At 36.9% G+C, this 12,513-nt stretch overlaps 1 protein-coding gene across 3 annotated transcripts; it reads left to right on the top strand.

Annotated features, from left to right (window-relative positions):
• Positions 1-1,157: 1,157 nt before the first annotated feature.
• Positions 1,158-7,746, top strand: LOC126634663 (uncharacterized). 3 transcript variants are annotated; one of them, XM_050305201.1, is made up of 9 exons: positions 1,158-1,267; positions 1,355-1,692; positions 1,800-1,853; positions 2,053-2,559; positions 2,764-2,913; positions 4,445-4,549; positions 4,710-4,757; positions 4,923-5,356; positions 6,949-7,746. In XM_050305201.1, the coding sequence occupies exons 2-9, from the start codon at positions 1,362-1,364 to the stop codon at positions 7,579-7,581; spliced, it is 2,262 nt and encodes a 753-aa protein (XP_050161158.1). In that variant the 5' UTR covers positions 1,158-1,267; positions 1,355-1,361; the 3' UTR covers positions 7,582-7,746. The 3 variants fall into 3 exon arrangements, with proteins under 3 accessions (XP_050161158.1, XP_050161159.1, XP_050161157.1); XM_050305202.1 differs by having other exon boundaries at positions 2,023-2,559; positions 2,764-2,850; XM_050305200.1 differs by having other exon boundaries at positions 2,023-2,559.
• The last annotated feature ends 4,767 nt before the right edge of the window (positions 7,747-12,513 follow it).

Raw genomic sequence — 12,513 nt, 5'->3', positions numbered from 1 at the left:
CTACAAGTTACAACAGGTGGAGTTGCTTTTAGTATTTTCCAACCGAAATGCTAATTCTTATGTGGCATGACATGGATTGGCCTCTATCAAATTCATTTTTAATTGATAAATAAATGCTTTTATCATTTTTATTGTTGTTTTTTTCTAAAAATATTTTTTACAATTATTAAAAGTAAATAATGTGATAAATAATACTTTAATTTGACATATCGGGTGGAGAACAAAACTTTAAGAGTAATGCTAGGTACACCAAATTTTTAAACCAAATTTGCAAATCAAATTATGTGTCACCAACAAGAAATAAATACGTTAATCAGTTTTATGTGTCACCCACATCATTAGATGTACAAAATTTGGTCTATCTAGCATTTTCCATACATTACAAAAAAATAAAATAAAATAAAGTGCCACATAGGCCTTCAAATTCAAATATTATGTTTAAAATCTCACCTTTCCTTTGGAGATGATCTTATGTCAATTTTTTTGTTTCTCCAACGAAATTGTCAAATATTATTTTCTTATCTGTGTAGAGCTTTAAATGGTTGTATTTATTAAAGAAATTGTTGATAGTATTAATCCCACATAGTAGGTTGACTACTTCTCATATTGTCAATTAGTTTTATGGTGAAATCTCAACTTTCTTCATAATATAAGAGCAGGTTGTTCTACGTATGAAGGCCAACAACCACACTTGCTCCACGTCACCTGATTTACATTGTCCACGTGCTAAGCTTGAAAATTTGTCACACGTGAGGGGGGCGTGTAGAGAGTATCAATCACACAGTCGGAAAATGAGAGACCTTACATCTGTTCTAAGTATTTGGGCTACTCCCCATATTGCCTATTGGTTTTATGGTAGAACCCAAACTTCTTCACCTACCATAAACTAATAAAAACTAAAAGTGATGATGACATCAAATTTGACTCCTAATCACAAGGGCATCAAATCCAGTCAGCAAATTACACTTCCATTGAAAGAATTTTTTATATCAAATACGCACAGTAGCTTCTCCACCAGAGTAGCTTCTCCACCTAGAATTTAACATCCTCCTTAAAGATGCTCTTTGGTGGGGCATATTCTTCTGAGTCTTTTGCCTAGTCTTTTTTCATTGCTCATTTTGCTGTCTATATATAGATCATATATACATCAGAAGTTTACTCACTCCAAGTGCGCAGAGTGGGAATTTACTTAAGCTAAGCTCGTACGTAGACTCATAGTTGCACATTAATTATTTTTTGAAGATTATTACAACTACTCGATCGAGCAGTGAGTTTAATTATTTTGATTTGTTTCATTATTTTCTTAATCAATCGAAGTAATATTTATCACTTTGTATAAATAATTATATTGCAGATTGAACATGGGAGCTACAGTTGTTCCTAGTGTAATTGCTAATCTTAAAGTTCTTAGTCATGATAATTATGAGGATTGGAGTTTTCGGTTTAAAACGTACTTGTTGGCTGAAGATCTTTGGGAGGTTGTGGGAGGGACCTCTGAACCGCCTAGACCAGAAGATGGTGAAGCTGAATTTATGGTTTGGAGGAAGAATAATTCCAAAGTTCTACATGCAATCCAGAGTTGTTGCGGGGATGATATTTATTTTTTTATCCGGGGCATTAGCACGGCCAAAGTCGCCTGGGATACTTTGGCTGAAAAGTTGAAGCCGGCCGATCAAGCCTTGGAGAACACAGGTACGTGTACGCACGTACTACATGTCTCCTTTCCAAGTTAATTCCAATATAACTATCAAGATCGAGTTTTCTTCTTCTAATTAAGTCACCGTGTGTGATCGATGCAGATGTTGTGCCTTTGATGCCATATGAATTGAATACCTGTCTGACGCGGAATGAGGGTACGTATTATGCATGTGATCTTTACTGCAGCATGCATGAATCTTTATTGTCTTGTTTAATTTTATTCGATTTAGTTAATTATCTTTTATTTTCAACTATATACATAATTCATCCTCAAATTATTGACGTTTAGTTAACAAACAATCCATATATAATACTACTTGACAGATTTCGACCAAAAAAAATATTACTTGACAGATTATTACAACACTAACGGCGACTTCAATGAGTTCCCCCACCATCAACCCTTGATTCATGCTGTTGCAAAAGGTGACTGGGATTCTGCAAAGAACTATCTTACTTTGCATCCCGACGCAGTCAGAGAGAGAGGTTCATTGTCAGGCTCGACAGCTCTTCATATAGCAGTTTCAATGGAAAATGAACATATGGCAAAAGAATTAGTAGAATGGATGACAGAAGGAGACTTGGAAATAGAAGACGCTAATGGTGCCACAGCTTTAGCTCTGGCTACGCTAATAGCACCCGAAGTGGCTAGATGCATAATCGAAAAGAACAAGAGATTACTTTGCATACCATGCAATCCCCTGAATATGATCCCACTGATTAAAGCTTGTCACGGCGGCCAATGGGAATTGGCTCGCTATCTGTATTCAGTTACCCCATTGGAAGCTTTGACGTTGACCCAAGACAACTATCGGACCAGCGCTGACCTGATTTCCCACTGTTTTAGCTCCAAAGAACTCGGTACTTAAATGTTTCAAATACAATATTCGTATGCACACATTTTCTAACACACTTTCTAATTGAGTGGATCGGTTCATTATATATAAGACCCACCTGTATTTGAGAATGTGTTATTTTTGCTGCTTAAATAGCATTTTCCTAACAAATATTGATTACTTATATTTTGCCATATGTGTAACTCTTCGTCTTTTTACCATATTGTAGATATTGCATTGGATTTAATTCAGCGTTGCCCAAACTTGGCCTTTGCTACAAACTCTACCGGGAAAACACCTTTACAAGAATTGGCTTGTATTCCCTCTCTCTTTTTAAGTGGAACACATCTTACATTCTGGCAACAATGGATCTATAACAGTTAGTAATTGCACTCTATTCTATGATAAATTTTATACTTGATTAATTTCTCTGTCCCTTTAGTCGGGTGGGCACTGGCCGGTTTTTCAATCAAAATCTCCTAAATGTTATACATGCAAGGATACCTGCACACCATTCACGCGATTTGATTTATCTCAAAACTCCATATTTTTTTTTATATACTTATATTGAGAAAAAGAAAATTCATTTTATGTATGGATGAAAATACTGTCTCCAATGTCTAAATTAGAAAAGTTTGAGAGAAACTAAAATTCATAAGAGAATTCTGAATATAGTTTGTGATAAACCAGTTTCCTTGTATAACTTAGCTATTTATAGTGGAAGAGGCCCATGGGTCGTCTACTAGTTGGTCGTAGCAAGCTAGCAAGCCGACGATTCTCCCTTCCCTTGTCTGCCTAGACGCCTCCCTTGTCTACCTAGACGCCTCCCTTGTCTGCTTAGATGCCCGTAGGTTGTAAAGTCCAAGGACCACACGTGCTCAACATCACCCAATTTGTGTTGTTATTGTGTTTGGTTAATTCAGAAACTCGTCACACGTGTGTGAGGGGGGGGGGAGCGTGTAATGATACGAAGGTAAAAAGTTTCTCATTGGTGAAAGAAGAAATCTTGTAAGTGCTTATAAAGGGTTCATCTACTCCTCATATTGACAATTGTTTTTATGGTGAAATCTCAACTTCCTTCAAAGCCGAGGTACGAGGGGTTGACAACCATGTCCCTCAAAGAAAAATAAAATGTCTGGTAGAAAGCTTGGCAAGATTTGGGACCTGGGGCCTGATAGTTGTTGGTTTTGCTGGTCCTTAGAGGGTTGGTCTGCTTTATCCTAATGGAGATGGTCGTTTCTGTCGAAAGTATTTCTGGCAAATTGAGTCTATAGTCCATTTGACACTCTATGATTGCGCATGATTAATTTATGTCTCCACGCTATGCTTTTCTTCACTAGTTTAAGTTAAGAAATAGTAATACAACACGCCAAAACCTAAATGTCTCTTATGTTTGTCTTCACCAGTAAGTCCCTTACAAACCAAAAAAGACAAAAAAGACAAACTTATATTCTGCTGTACTCATATAAAAATGTGTTTCAGGTTCTAGTTCACAGATCCATTTCTTAAGGTGAGATGCGATGATTTTTATAGTGGCACGACTTCAATATGTAGTGGCAGTTAAGGTTTAGGGTTATGGGTTAAATTAGAATTTTGGCAATTGTGGGTTGTATTAATTTGGGATTGGTCTTGCTCAAATATTATAATGTGGGTTATTTTCCCTCTTGAATTTACTTTTTAGTGTAAAATTGAAGATTAAACAAATTTAATGTGTACTATTAATGTTTATCAGTGTCCATTGTGTGCTATGTTAATCATTTATTTTGGGTATGCAGCTAAACTTCTCTTTCACAGACATGAATATGTATACAGTAAAAGAAAAGGTTCAATGTTTCACAGACATAAATATTTATACAGTAAAAGAAAAGTTCTACATATTGATTAGATGCCTGTGTTAATTTTCTTGATAGGTTTAAACATTCCACATGCTTCTGGGATCCGTGATGTTCGTATAGATGTTTTAAAACAAGCCAATGTCCAGGTTAATGATCAAAGGGGTCTCATAATTCGCTTGGGTATGTAATATCCATGTGAAATGGCACTATGCATTTTTTCCAGAAAATATATAGTAAAATGAGAGTTATGTCAGGCGCATCTTTCAATTACTTCGTTATAGATCATAATTAACAAATTCTTTGAATAGCTAATGCAAACATCTTTATATTTGCAATGTAGTTATGGCTTTACTGCGAGGGCTCGTCTCAAATCTCCGTAAACTTTTAGGTAATGCTTTTTTTTTTTTTCAAATTTAGGTAATGCTTCATGTCAATACTTTGTTATTATGTTCTTTCACTTTTTAGTCTAAAATTTATCTACTCATCGCTTAGAACTTCTTCTGGTCGTACTTTTTGAAATTTACTGATTAATAATTTGTCTATGTCAACCTAGGAATCGATCACATATACAAATTGAAACAAATCCATGTTCAATCTCTTGAAGTTTTACAAGGCATGTGCAAAATGACAGAAGGTTTAAGCCTTAAACAAATGCAAGGAAGTTCCATACAAACAGCACTCTTCAAAGCTGTTGAACATGGGAATGATGAGTTTCTTCGTGAGCTGTTTAATGCAAATATCCTAGCTTTAGGGATACATGACGAAAATGCAAAGAGCATGTTTCAGTTTTCCATTGAATGCCGTCAAGAAAAAGTCTATAACTTTTTCCATGAATTTGTCCGAATCATGAATGTTCGTACTGAATTCAGAGTAGATAAGTTCAACAATACTTTACTACATTCAGCAGCAAGATTATCCCCACCTACACAGCTTAAACATATCCAATGTGCATCATTGCAAATGCAGAGGGAGTTACAATGGTTCAAGGTTAGAATTTCTTCCTCTATATATATATTTATATATTTATATATTGTTTTCTAATCAACATATTCAATTTCACTATACTATTAATCAAATTTCAAGTTCGGCTCTCATAGATAATGAGTTTAATATCTAATTATGATTGATGCAATATTTGACCACCACCACAAGTCCACAACCACCACCAATATCTTTAGGGGTGTGCTATCCACACACCCCTTTTTATTTCTTACACGTCCCTTTTTAATTTTTGTCATTTGATCTTCTTCAGTTCATCCGATCCGACGGCTGAAAATTAGAAAAGTATATGAGAAGTAAAAATGGTTGGGTGGATCACACCCCTATCTTTATATAAAAAGAACTTGAGTGACTACTAAAACGTGGCCTCATTAAAACCAATATCGGAGTATTCTAGTTCAACATCACCTCTCTTAGGACGTATACTACAAAATGGAGATAATTACTTATGATTGGCCCAAGTTGGGACCAAAATTTTACAAACAATATTACTATTATAAGCTTGACTAAGTTGATAAGGGTTTAATCTTAAGACGTAGTGGGTTAAAGAAAATGGCGTTTACTACCAAAGCACAAGGTCCACTATAAATAGGTTTTACCGTATAGAGTTCTAGTTACGAGGTAAATTGGTAAATTACTATATTTTTTAGAAAATATACCAAATAAAACTAGATTATTTGTGACAGCAATTTGCAATTTCAGAAACTGTAAGACATTCTGAAATCACAACAAGACATTAGGATCACGAATATAATGAATCGAATCAATATAAAATAGAGATGAACTAATTATATTGAACTTATCTGTAGAATACGGAAAACATGGCTTTTCCAGATGACAAAAGAATCAGCGTATGCATAAGAATGTCTTCTACTCTTTCTAAACTATATGTTCTTGCTATGAATAGAGTTTAGCACATAATAGAACAATTATTGTGAGAGCATGGACAATCCTTATATAGTTGCTAGGCTATCTCACAATTAAGCCTATTAGTAATTGAGAAATACTCATAATCACAATTATATATTTTATATCCGACCATAATAACTCTTTACTAAAGAGGGACCACATAATAGGTTAATCAGAGGTTTGGTTTGTTTTGTTTTGTTTTGTTTTGTTTTTTTTTGAACAAACAATGTATCTATACTAAGGGGGAGAAGGTGGGTTTAGCCTCACAATATGCTAGCAATAATGTGGTTCAAACTCGTCATTGGCGAGAATCGAACCTAAGACCTCTCACTTACAAGTGAAGAGGAATATCACTAGATCGTAGTACTAAGTGGCGTCATTCAGAGGTTAAGACTTTATTATTCTAAGCATATTGGGTCATAAGATCACTTTGACAATCAAGTCACCCAAATAATAAGTTACTCGAGAATAAAGTGATTGCTTGACAAGTCATTGATAGTTTGATCCTCACAGTTATGTTTACAAAAACAACCAAAATAAAAATGAAATCACAAGAATGAAAATTTGATTACTGTTACGAACTCAGAGTGCTAGGTTATTTGGGATAAGTATCTTTGAAGAAAATAAATTAAATAACGATATTTGAGTTTCTTCAATTCACTGAAATGCAGGAGGTGGAGAAAATTGTGCCTGCCAAGTTTCTTGAAGTTGTAAACTATGCAGATGGCATGACCGCCCGTGATCTGTTTACTAAGAACCACAAGGAATTGGCAAACGAAGGTGAAAGATCAATGAAAGCAACAGCAACTTCTTGTACGGTCGTTGCTGCTCTTATTGTTACAATCATGTTTATTGCAGTATTCTCAGTTCCTGGTGGAACCAAGGCAGGCTATCCCTTGTTCTTAAATAAAAGGATCTTTATGGTCTTTATAGTTGCTGATGTCTTTTCACTTTTTTCTTCCACAACTTCAGTGGTAACATTCTTAGGAATTCTCAACTCGCGTTATGCTGAAGATGATTTCCTTAAATCATTGCCAACAAAAATGGTTATAGGACTTTTCACCCTCTTCTCTTCTATGGTTACCATGGTGATTGCATTTTCTTCTACCCTTTTTCTTATGCTGGAAGCAAAAGAGTGGATAGTGGTTCCGATCATTTTACTTGCTAGTGTTCCGATTGTCTCCTTCGTATGGATGCAATTTTCCCACCTTGTTGAGATCTTCATTTCTACTTACGGAGCTGGAATATTTGTGGCCAACCAAAAAGGCAAACCTTGGTCTTTCAGCTCTCTTAGACTGTTTTAGTCATTTTGTTCGATATTTGTTTTGGTCACTTTTGAGGAAGTTTTTAGGATTTGTTTAAAGAATAATGATAAATGGTTTATGTACGCTCTTTCTGTTTTTGGGCCTAAAGAATGTATAATTAATGTACGTGTTCCGGATTTGGTAATAAACTCCAACTTCAATCTCTGTATTGGCATGAAATTCAGTTTTTGTTTATGGGCAAATCCTACCCATGTATGAAAAGAAAATACGATAAGAACATTGTTGAAAAATCCTTTGTAGAATTTTTAGGGATGAATTGGATGATGGTGCAAAGGGAATCCCTATTTATAAACTGTTTGCGTCAAAGCATCTGTTTTGCAAAGGTCGTGACTGAAAAACGCTCAGACATTGCATTATTTCATGTAGGCTGGCAACGATGAAATATACCAATCTAGTTCAGTACTAAATGCTCTTGGGACTTTTTGAGCGAGAAGAAATCTAGTTTTGGTGTTGTGTTTGTGAGAATAATCTAACTTGTAGAAGCGCCGATGAAGAAATCATATATGAGAAGAAACCATACATGATCTTTAAAGTTGTCCTCCCTTATGTCAGATTCTTAATGCTCAACTGAAAATGGGTCTTAGTCAATCGGTGAGCGTTATCTTTTTGTGATAGCAGAGGTCTGCCACCTTTATATAGACGATTAATACATTGTTGTAGGCTTATTTAACTGAAGAATTATAGAGGAGAGAGGGGTGCGATACACATAGAAAGAGAGAGATTTGGTTATGAGGTATGTGTTATCTAACCTCATTGTGTCTTTATTTATAGTAGGAGGGAAGGTAAATCCCTTTACCCTTTTGATAATACAACTAAAATAGGACACATTCTAAAAGATATAATAGAGTTTTAACAGGATTTACACAATCATATTCCTAACTTAATTAGGACTGCAACACTTCCTTTTGAGTATGTAAATAATCATACAAAAAAAATGCGGTAGGAGTCCATCTATGAAGGTCATGATGGTCACAATTTGGAGATGGCATTCAAATTTGGACACAAGACAACAAATCATCACCAACGTATGGACAAAGGTAGCACAAACTTTTGCTTAGTTTCAATTCCATGATACAGTCTGGTGGGATTTTTTACATACTACCATCAACAAGAGGTTGAGTGAAAGAAAGGAATTGTTAAGTGTTTTAAATTTTAATTGCACTCTTTGGGTATCCTAATAATATAGTTTGAGTTCAAGAGATGGCCAACCTCCCTACATTCTATGCAACAAATTTGTTTGTAAGTTCGAAGAAGAAAACAAAGCATTGCAAGAAATAATAGTTGCTACACTTCACAATTTGGCTTGAAGTTTACTCAAATAAAACTCGAGGAAGAGTTTTTCAAGAAGAGGAATATGATGCAGTATATTACAATATAAGTATGGTCCCTATATTAAATATGGATATCGGTGACTTCTCATTTATCAAAGTCATGGTTTTTATTAGGTTGCATTGTAACTATATTATGTTTTCTTTAGATTTAATTATCTCTTATATCTGTGAAATATATCTCCCGATTTAAAGGGCTCCATATGTAAGTTTAGACAGACTTAAATGAATTGAAAAAATGTATTTACTGTGTGTAATTGAAGTGAATGAGTGTCTCTTCCTTCTAAAATCAAGTGTTTGACTTGATCATATGAGTGAATCCACGATTAGTAACATCGAGCAAATCTATTGCCCCTAGTTAAGTGATTCTCAAGTGGTATATCCCTGATCTTCCCGAGACTCCTTGATTCTTCATGCGTCACATTTCCTCAGGTATTTTACATGTCTGCAATGTAATTTAGTTTTTGTTAATGCCATGGTAATTTGTTCCATAATAGTACTACCAAAATATATGAACATCTTCATCCCACATTTCCTTTTGTGCTCAACGAAATACTAGACCGCTCAAGCTTGGTTTATTTAACTTTTTTTATGCTCAAGCCAGGCTTCACTTTCTTCTGAATCGAGCTGAGCTTGAGTTAGCCTATAAACTCAAGCTTGATACCAAGCTTAAGCTGTTTTGAGCCATTTCCTTCGTGAAAGTTCTTCTCACCGGTGTGTGAGAGTTTCCCGATTCCGTCAATCTCGTAGCCGCAGACCCTAGTTATGGTTAGGGTCGGTGGCAGTCCCTTTTTCCTTCTCTTTTCTATTTCCTTTTACTTCCTTTCTTTTCAGTCTGCTTCTTCCTCTGCTTTTTGGCCTGCTCGCCCCTTTCATCTACCCTTTCTTGCCTTTGATTGTTCTGTCCTCAGCCCTCATTTCCCTCTTTGTTGTCCATCCTCCCTCATGCTTCTCCTCTTTTCGTTTCATTCCCTTTCCTATTTCCTTTCCGTTTGCCCTTTCCTTCCCCTCTCTGTTGTCCATCCCTCTTCCCGATTCTCTTCCACCTCACCTTTTAGATTTGCAAGCACTAATTTTCTACGCGATTTTTCTCGATTCTCTTGGAAGGAGCGTAGAGCTCCGGCTCGGGTGTTTGCACCACCTCCTTCCATCTGTGTGCCTATGTTGGCACTGTTGCTTGTGGGTTGCTTCTTCCCACTAGCTTCCATAGTTTGGGTCTTTGATTGGTAGCTGCAATTTCTAGAGTGCTCTTTGGAGGATGATCAAGTCTTCTGTTCTTCCACTGATGGGGCTTTGCTCGGCTTGATTTCAGGCGGGTGTTGGAGTCGTGGATTGCGGCGTTCCGGTGCGCAGCTGGTGGCAGACTTCCACGGAGTGTGTGTGGTTTCTCTGTTTTGGGCTCAAAACTCGGTTTGGGCTATTTTTGGGTTACTTTTGGGATCCTATTTTGTTGTGTGCTTATCTTGTATATTTGGGCCTCCTTATGTAATTAAGTTTGTTGTTTAACGGTAATGAAATTACCTTTGACAAAAAACAAAAAAACAAAAAATAAGAGACAACGTATTTTAATAAAATAATAAATAGTACACAATTACTATAACACAAAAGTTCCAAACATATACTTTAAGATAGTCATATAAACTAGGGGTGGGCAAACGAGTCCTGGACCCATGGGTCGGGCCGGGTCGGGGCGGGTCGGGTCTTTACAGTTCGGACGGGTCCAAAAATTACAAATACAAAAGGGGGTGGGGCGGGCCAGTTCCTGATAAATAATGGGACGGGCTAGTTCTAAAGATTGGAGAAAATGGGCCCCCAGCCCGAATCGTTCATTACCTATTACTTTCTATTGTCTATTGGCCCAGCCCAGTCTGTAACTCGACTTTTTCTCGTCTCCTCCCACCCACATACTCTCTGTCACTCGTCTTCTCCTCTTCAACCTCGACGACATCAAACTCAAAACCGCCACAGCCGTCACACCACCCATCTCTCGATTCTCCTATGTTCTTAGTCTTCCACAATAGGGACGATTCCGATTCCGATTCGGAGGCGAATTTCAAAAACAGGTTTCGGATTCCGGTAAGCAATGAGATTGTTCTCAAGGGACACACAAAAGTCGTTTCCACCCTCGCCATCGATCACACTGGGTCTTGAGTTGTTTCCGGCAACTACGACTACTCCGTGCGGATGTAAGATTTTCAGGGAATGAATTCAAAGTTGCAGTCTTTCTGGCAGCTCGAGCCATCAGAAAGGCTACCAAGTTTGAACCATCAGCCGGAGCCTAACGGCGGACCGGTTTCTTTATGTTACTGGCTCAGCTACGGCAAAGGTGCTACTCAACCTTACAATTCATCTTCCTCTTATTGTTTTGCATTATTTGATTTGGGTTTTGTGTATTTGGGGTTGGTGTGTGATGGGCAATTTGCATTGCTTATACCCTTTTCGATTTCATGCGGATTTTGCAGATTTATGGTCGTGAAGGACTTAGCTTTTTGCTGCGAAGACAGAGGAGTTGAGGGGTCGGGATTCCTGGGATTGGGACTCTAGGGGCTTGAGGGATTCGGCATCAAAGGAGAGGACGATGTGGCCTCGGCTGATGGAGGTGGAGACGTCGAGGAAAGTGGCGGTTTCACAAAAGTAAATACATAAAATCAAATGACCCGTGGACCCGGCCAGAACCGACCATTTCAACCGGGCTAGGTTAGGTTTGATTCCTATATTAAAATCTGTTATCCCCGACCCGGCCAGTTTCTTTTACACCAGGGTTTGGTCTGGTCCCTTCAAAATCGGGCCCGGCTCAGCCCGTGCCCAGCCCTAATATAAACGTGTTTACTTTTGATGATTGGAAATCAGTATGAGGCCAATTCATCATGCCTGTAGTTTCTTTAAAAACACAAGAAGATGTGGGGACATGACATCAATCTCCGCATTAAAAAGAAGCATAACTGAATATAGTCAAATCTAATTTAAGGAAAGAAAAAAAAAAGTAAACCTAATTTTTTAATAGTAAAATTTTGAATATGATAACCCCAAGGGGTTGGTCAAGTGGAAAGTGATCAAATGTTTAAATGCCTAACTGGCTAATCTAACTTCAAGCTCCCACAAAAGCACTCTTTAGGGCCAATAACTTTGATTTGGTGTGCCGTTTAACATAAGGGTTAAAAGTACATTGTCGCATTATGTGGTACTAAAGATGTATATGAAAGGCAATCAAACCACCATTAATGTGCGGTGCGGATGGATAAACTTCTTGAATAGAACCCAGTTCAAGTTATCTCATAACAAATACGAGCTACTATGATTTGAACATACCAATGTTCAAGTATGGCTTGTTTCTCATAAAACCGATCACCATGAGCCGAGCGGTGACAAATTAAACACAAGCCAAACCCAATACAATCTCAAATTGTTTTAAACCGACATACAGTTATATTCCTATTGATGGAAAATGTTCACATCTATGTTCCAATTTTTATATGAATTATACATTCACGTATGTGTTCCATTGTCTACAGCCCAGTTCCTTTGCTTTTTTGACGTGCGTAGTAAACTGTAGTTATTAGATATAATTATGGGAACTTTAACG

The sequence above is a fragment of the Malus sylvestris genome, chromosome 9 (assembly GCF_916048215.2).
Source record: "Malus sylvestris chromosome 9, drMalSylv7.2, whole genome shotgun sequence".
NCBI classification, from domain to species: Eukaryota; Viridiplantae; Streptophyta; class Magnoliopsida; order Rosales; family Rosaceae; genus Malus; species Malus sylvestris.
Note: the sequence above shows the minus strand (reverse complement) of the source record. Positions and strands in the feature narration are given on the sequence as shown.

Excerpts from the sequence above, each read along its gene's own strand:
- LOC126634663 (XM_050305200.1), top strand. The coding sequence starts at position 1,362 with ATGGGAGCTACAGTTGTTCCTAGTGTAATTGCTAATCTTAAAGTTCTT. Across the intron at positions 2,560-2,763 it reads TTTTAGCTCCAAAGAACTCG|ATATTGCATTGGATTTAATT; the intron begins GTACTTAAATGT and ends ACCATATTGTAG. Across the intron at positions 4,550-4,709 it reads GGGTCTCATAATTCGCTTGG|TTATGGCTTTACTGCGAGGG; the intron begins GTATGTAATATC and ends TTTGCAATGTAG.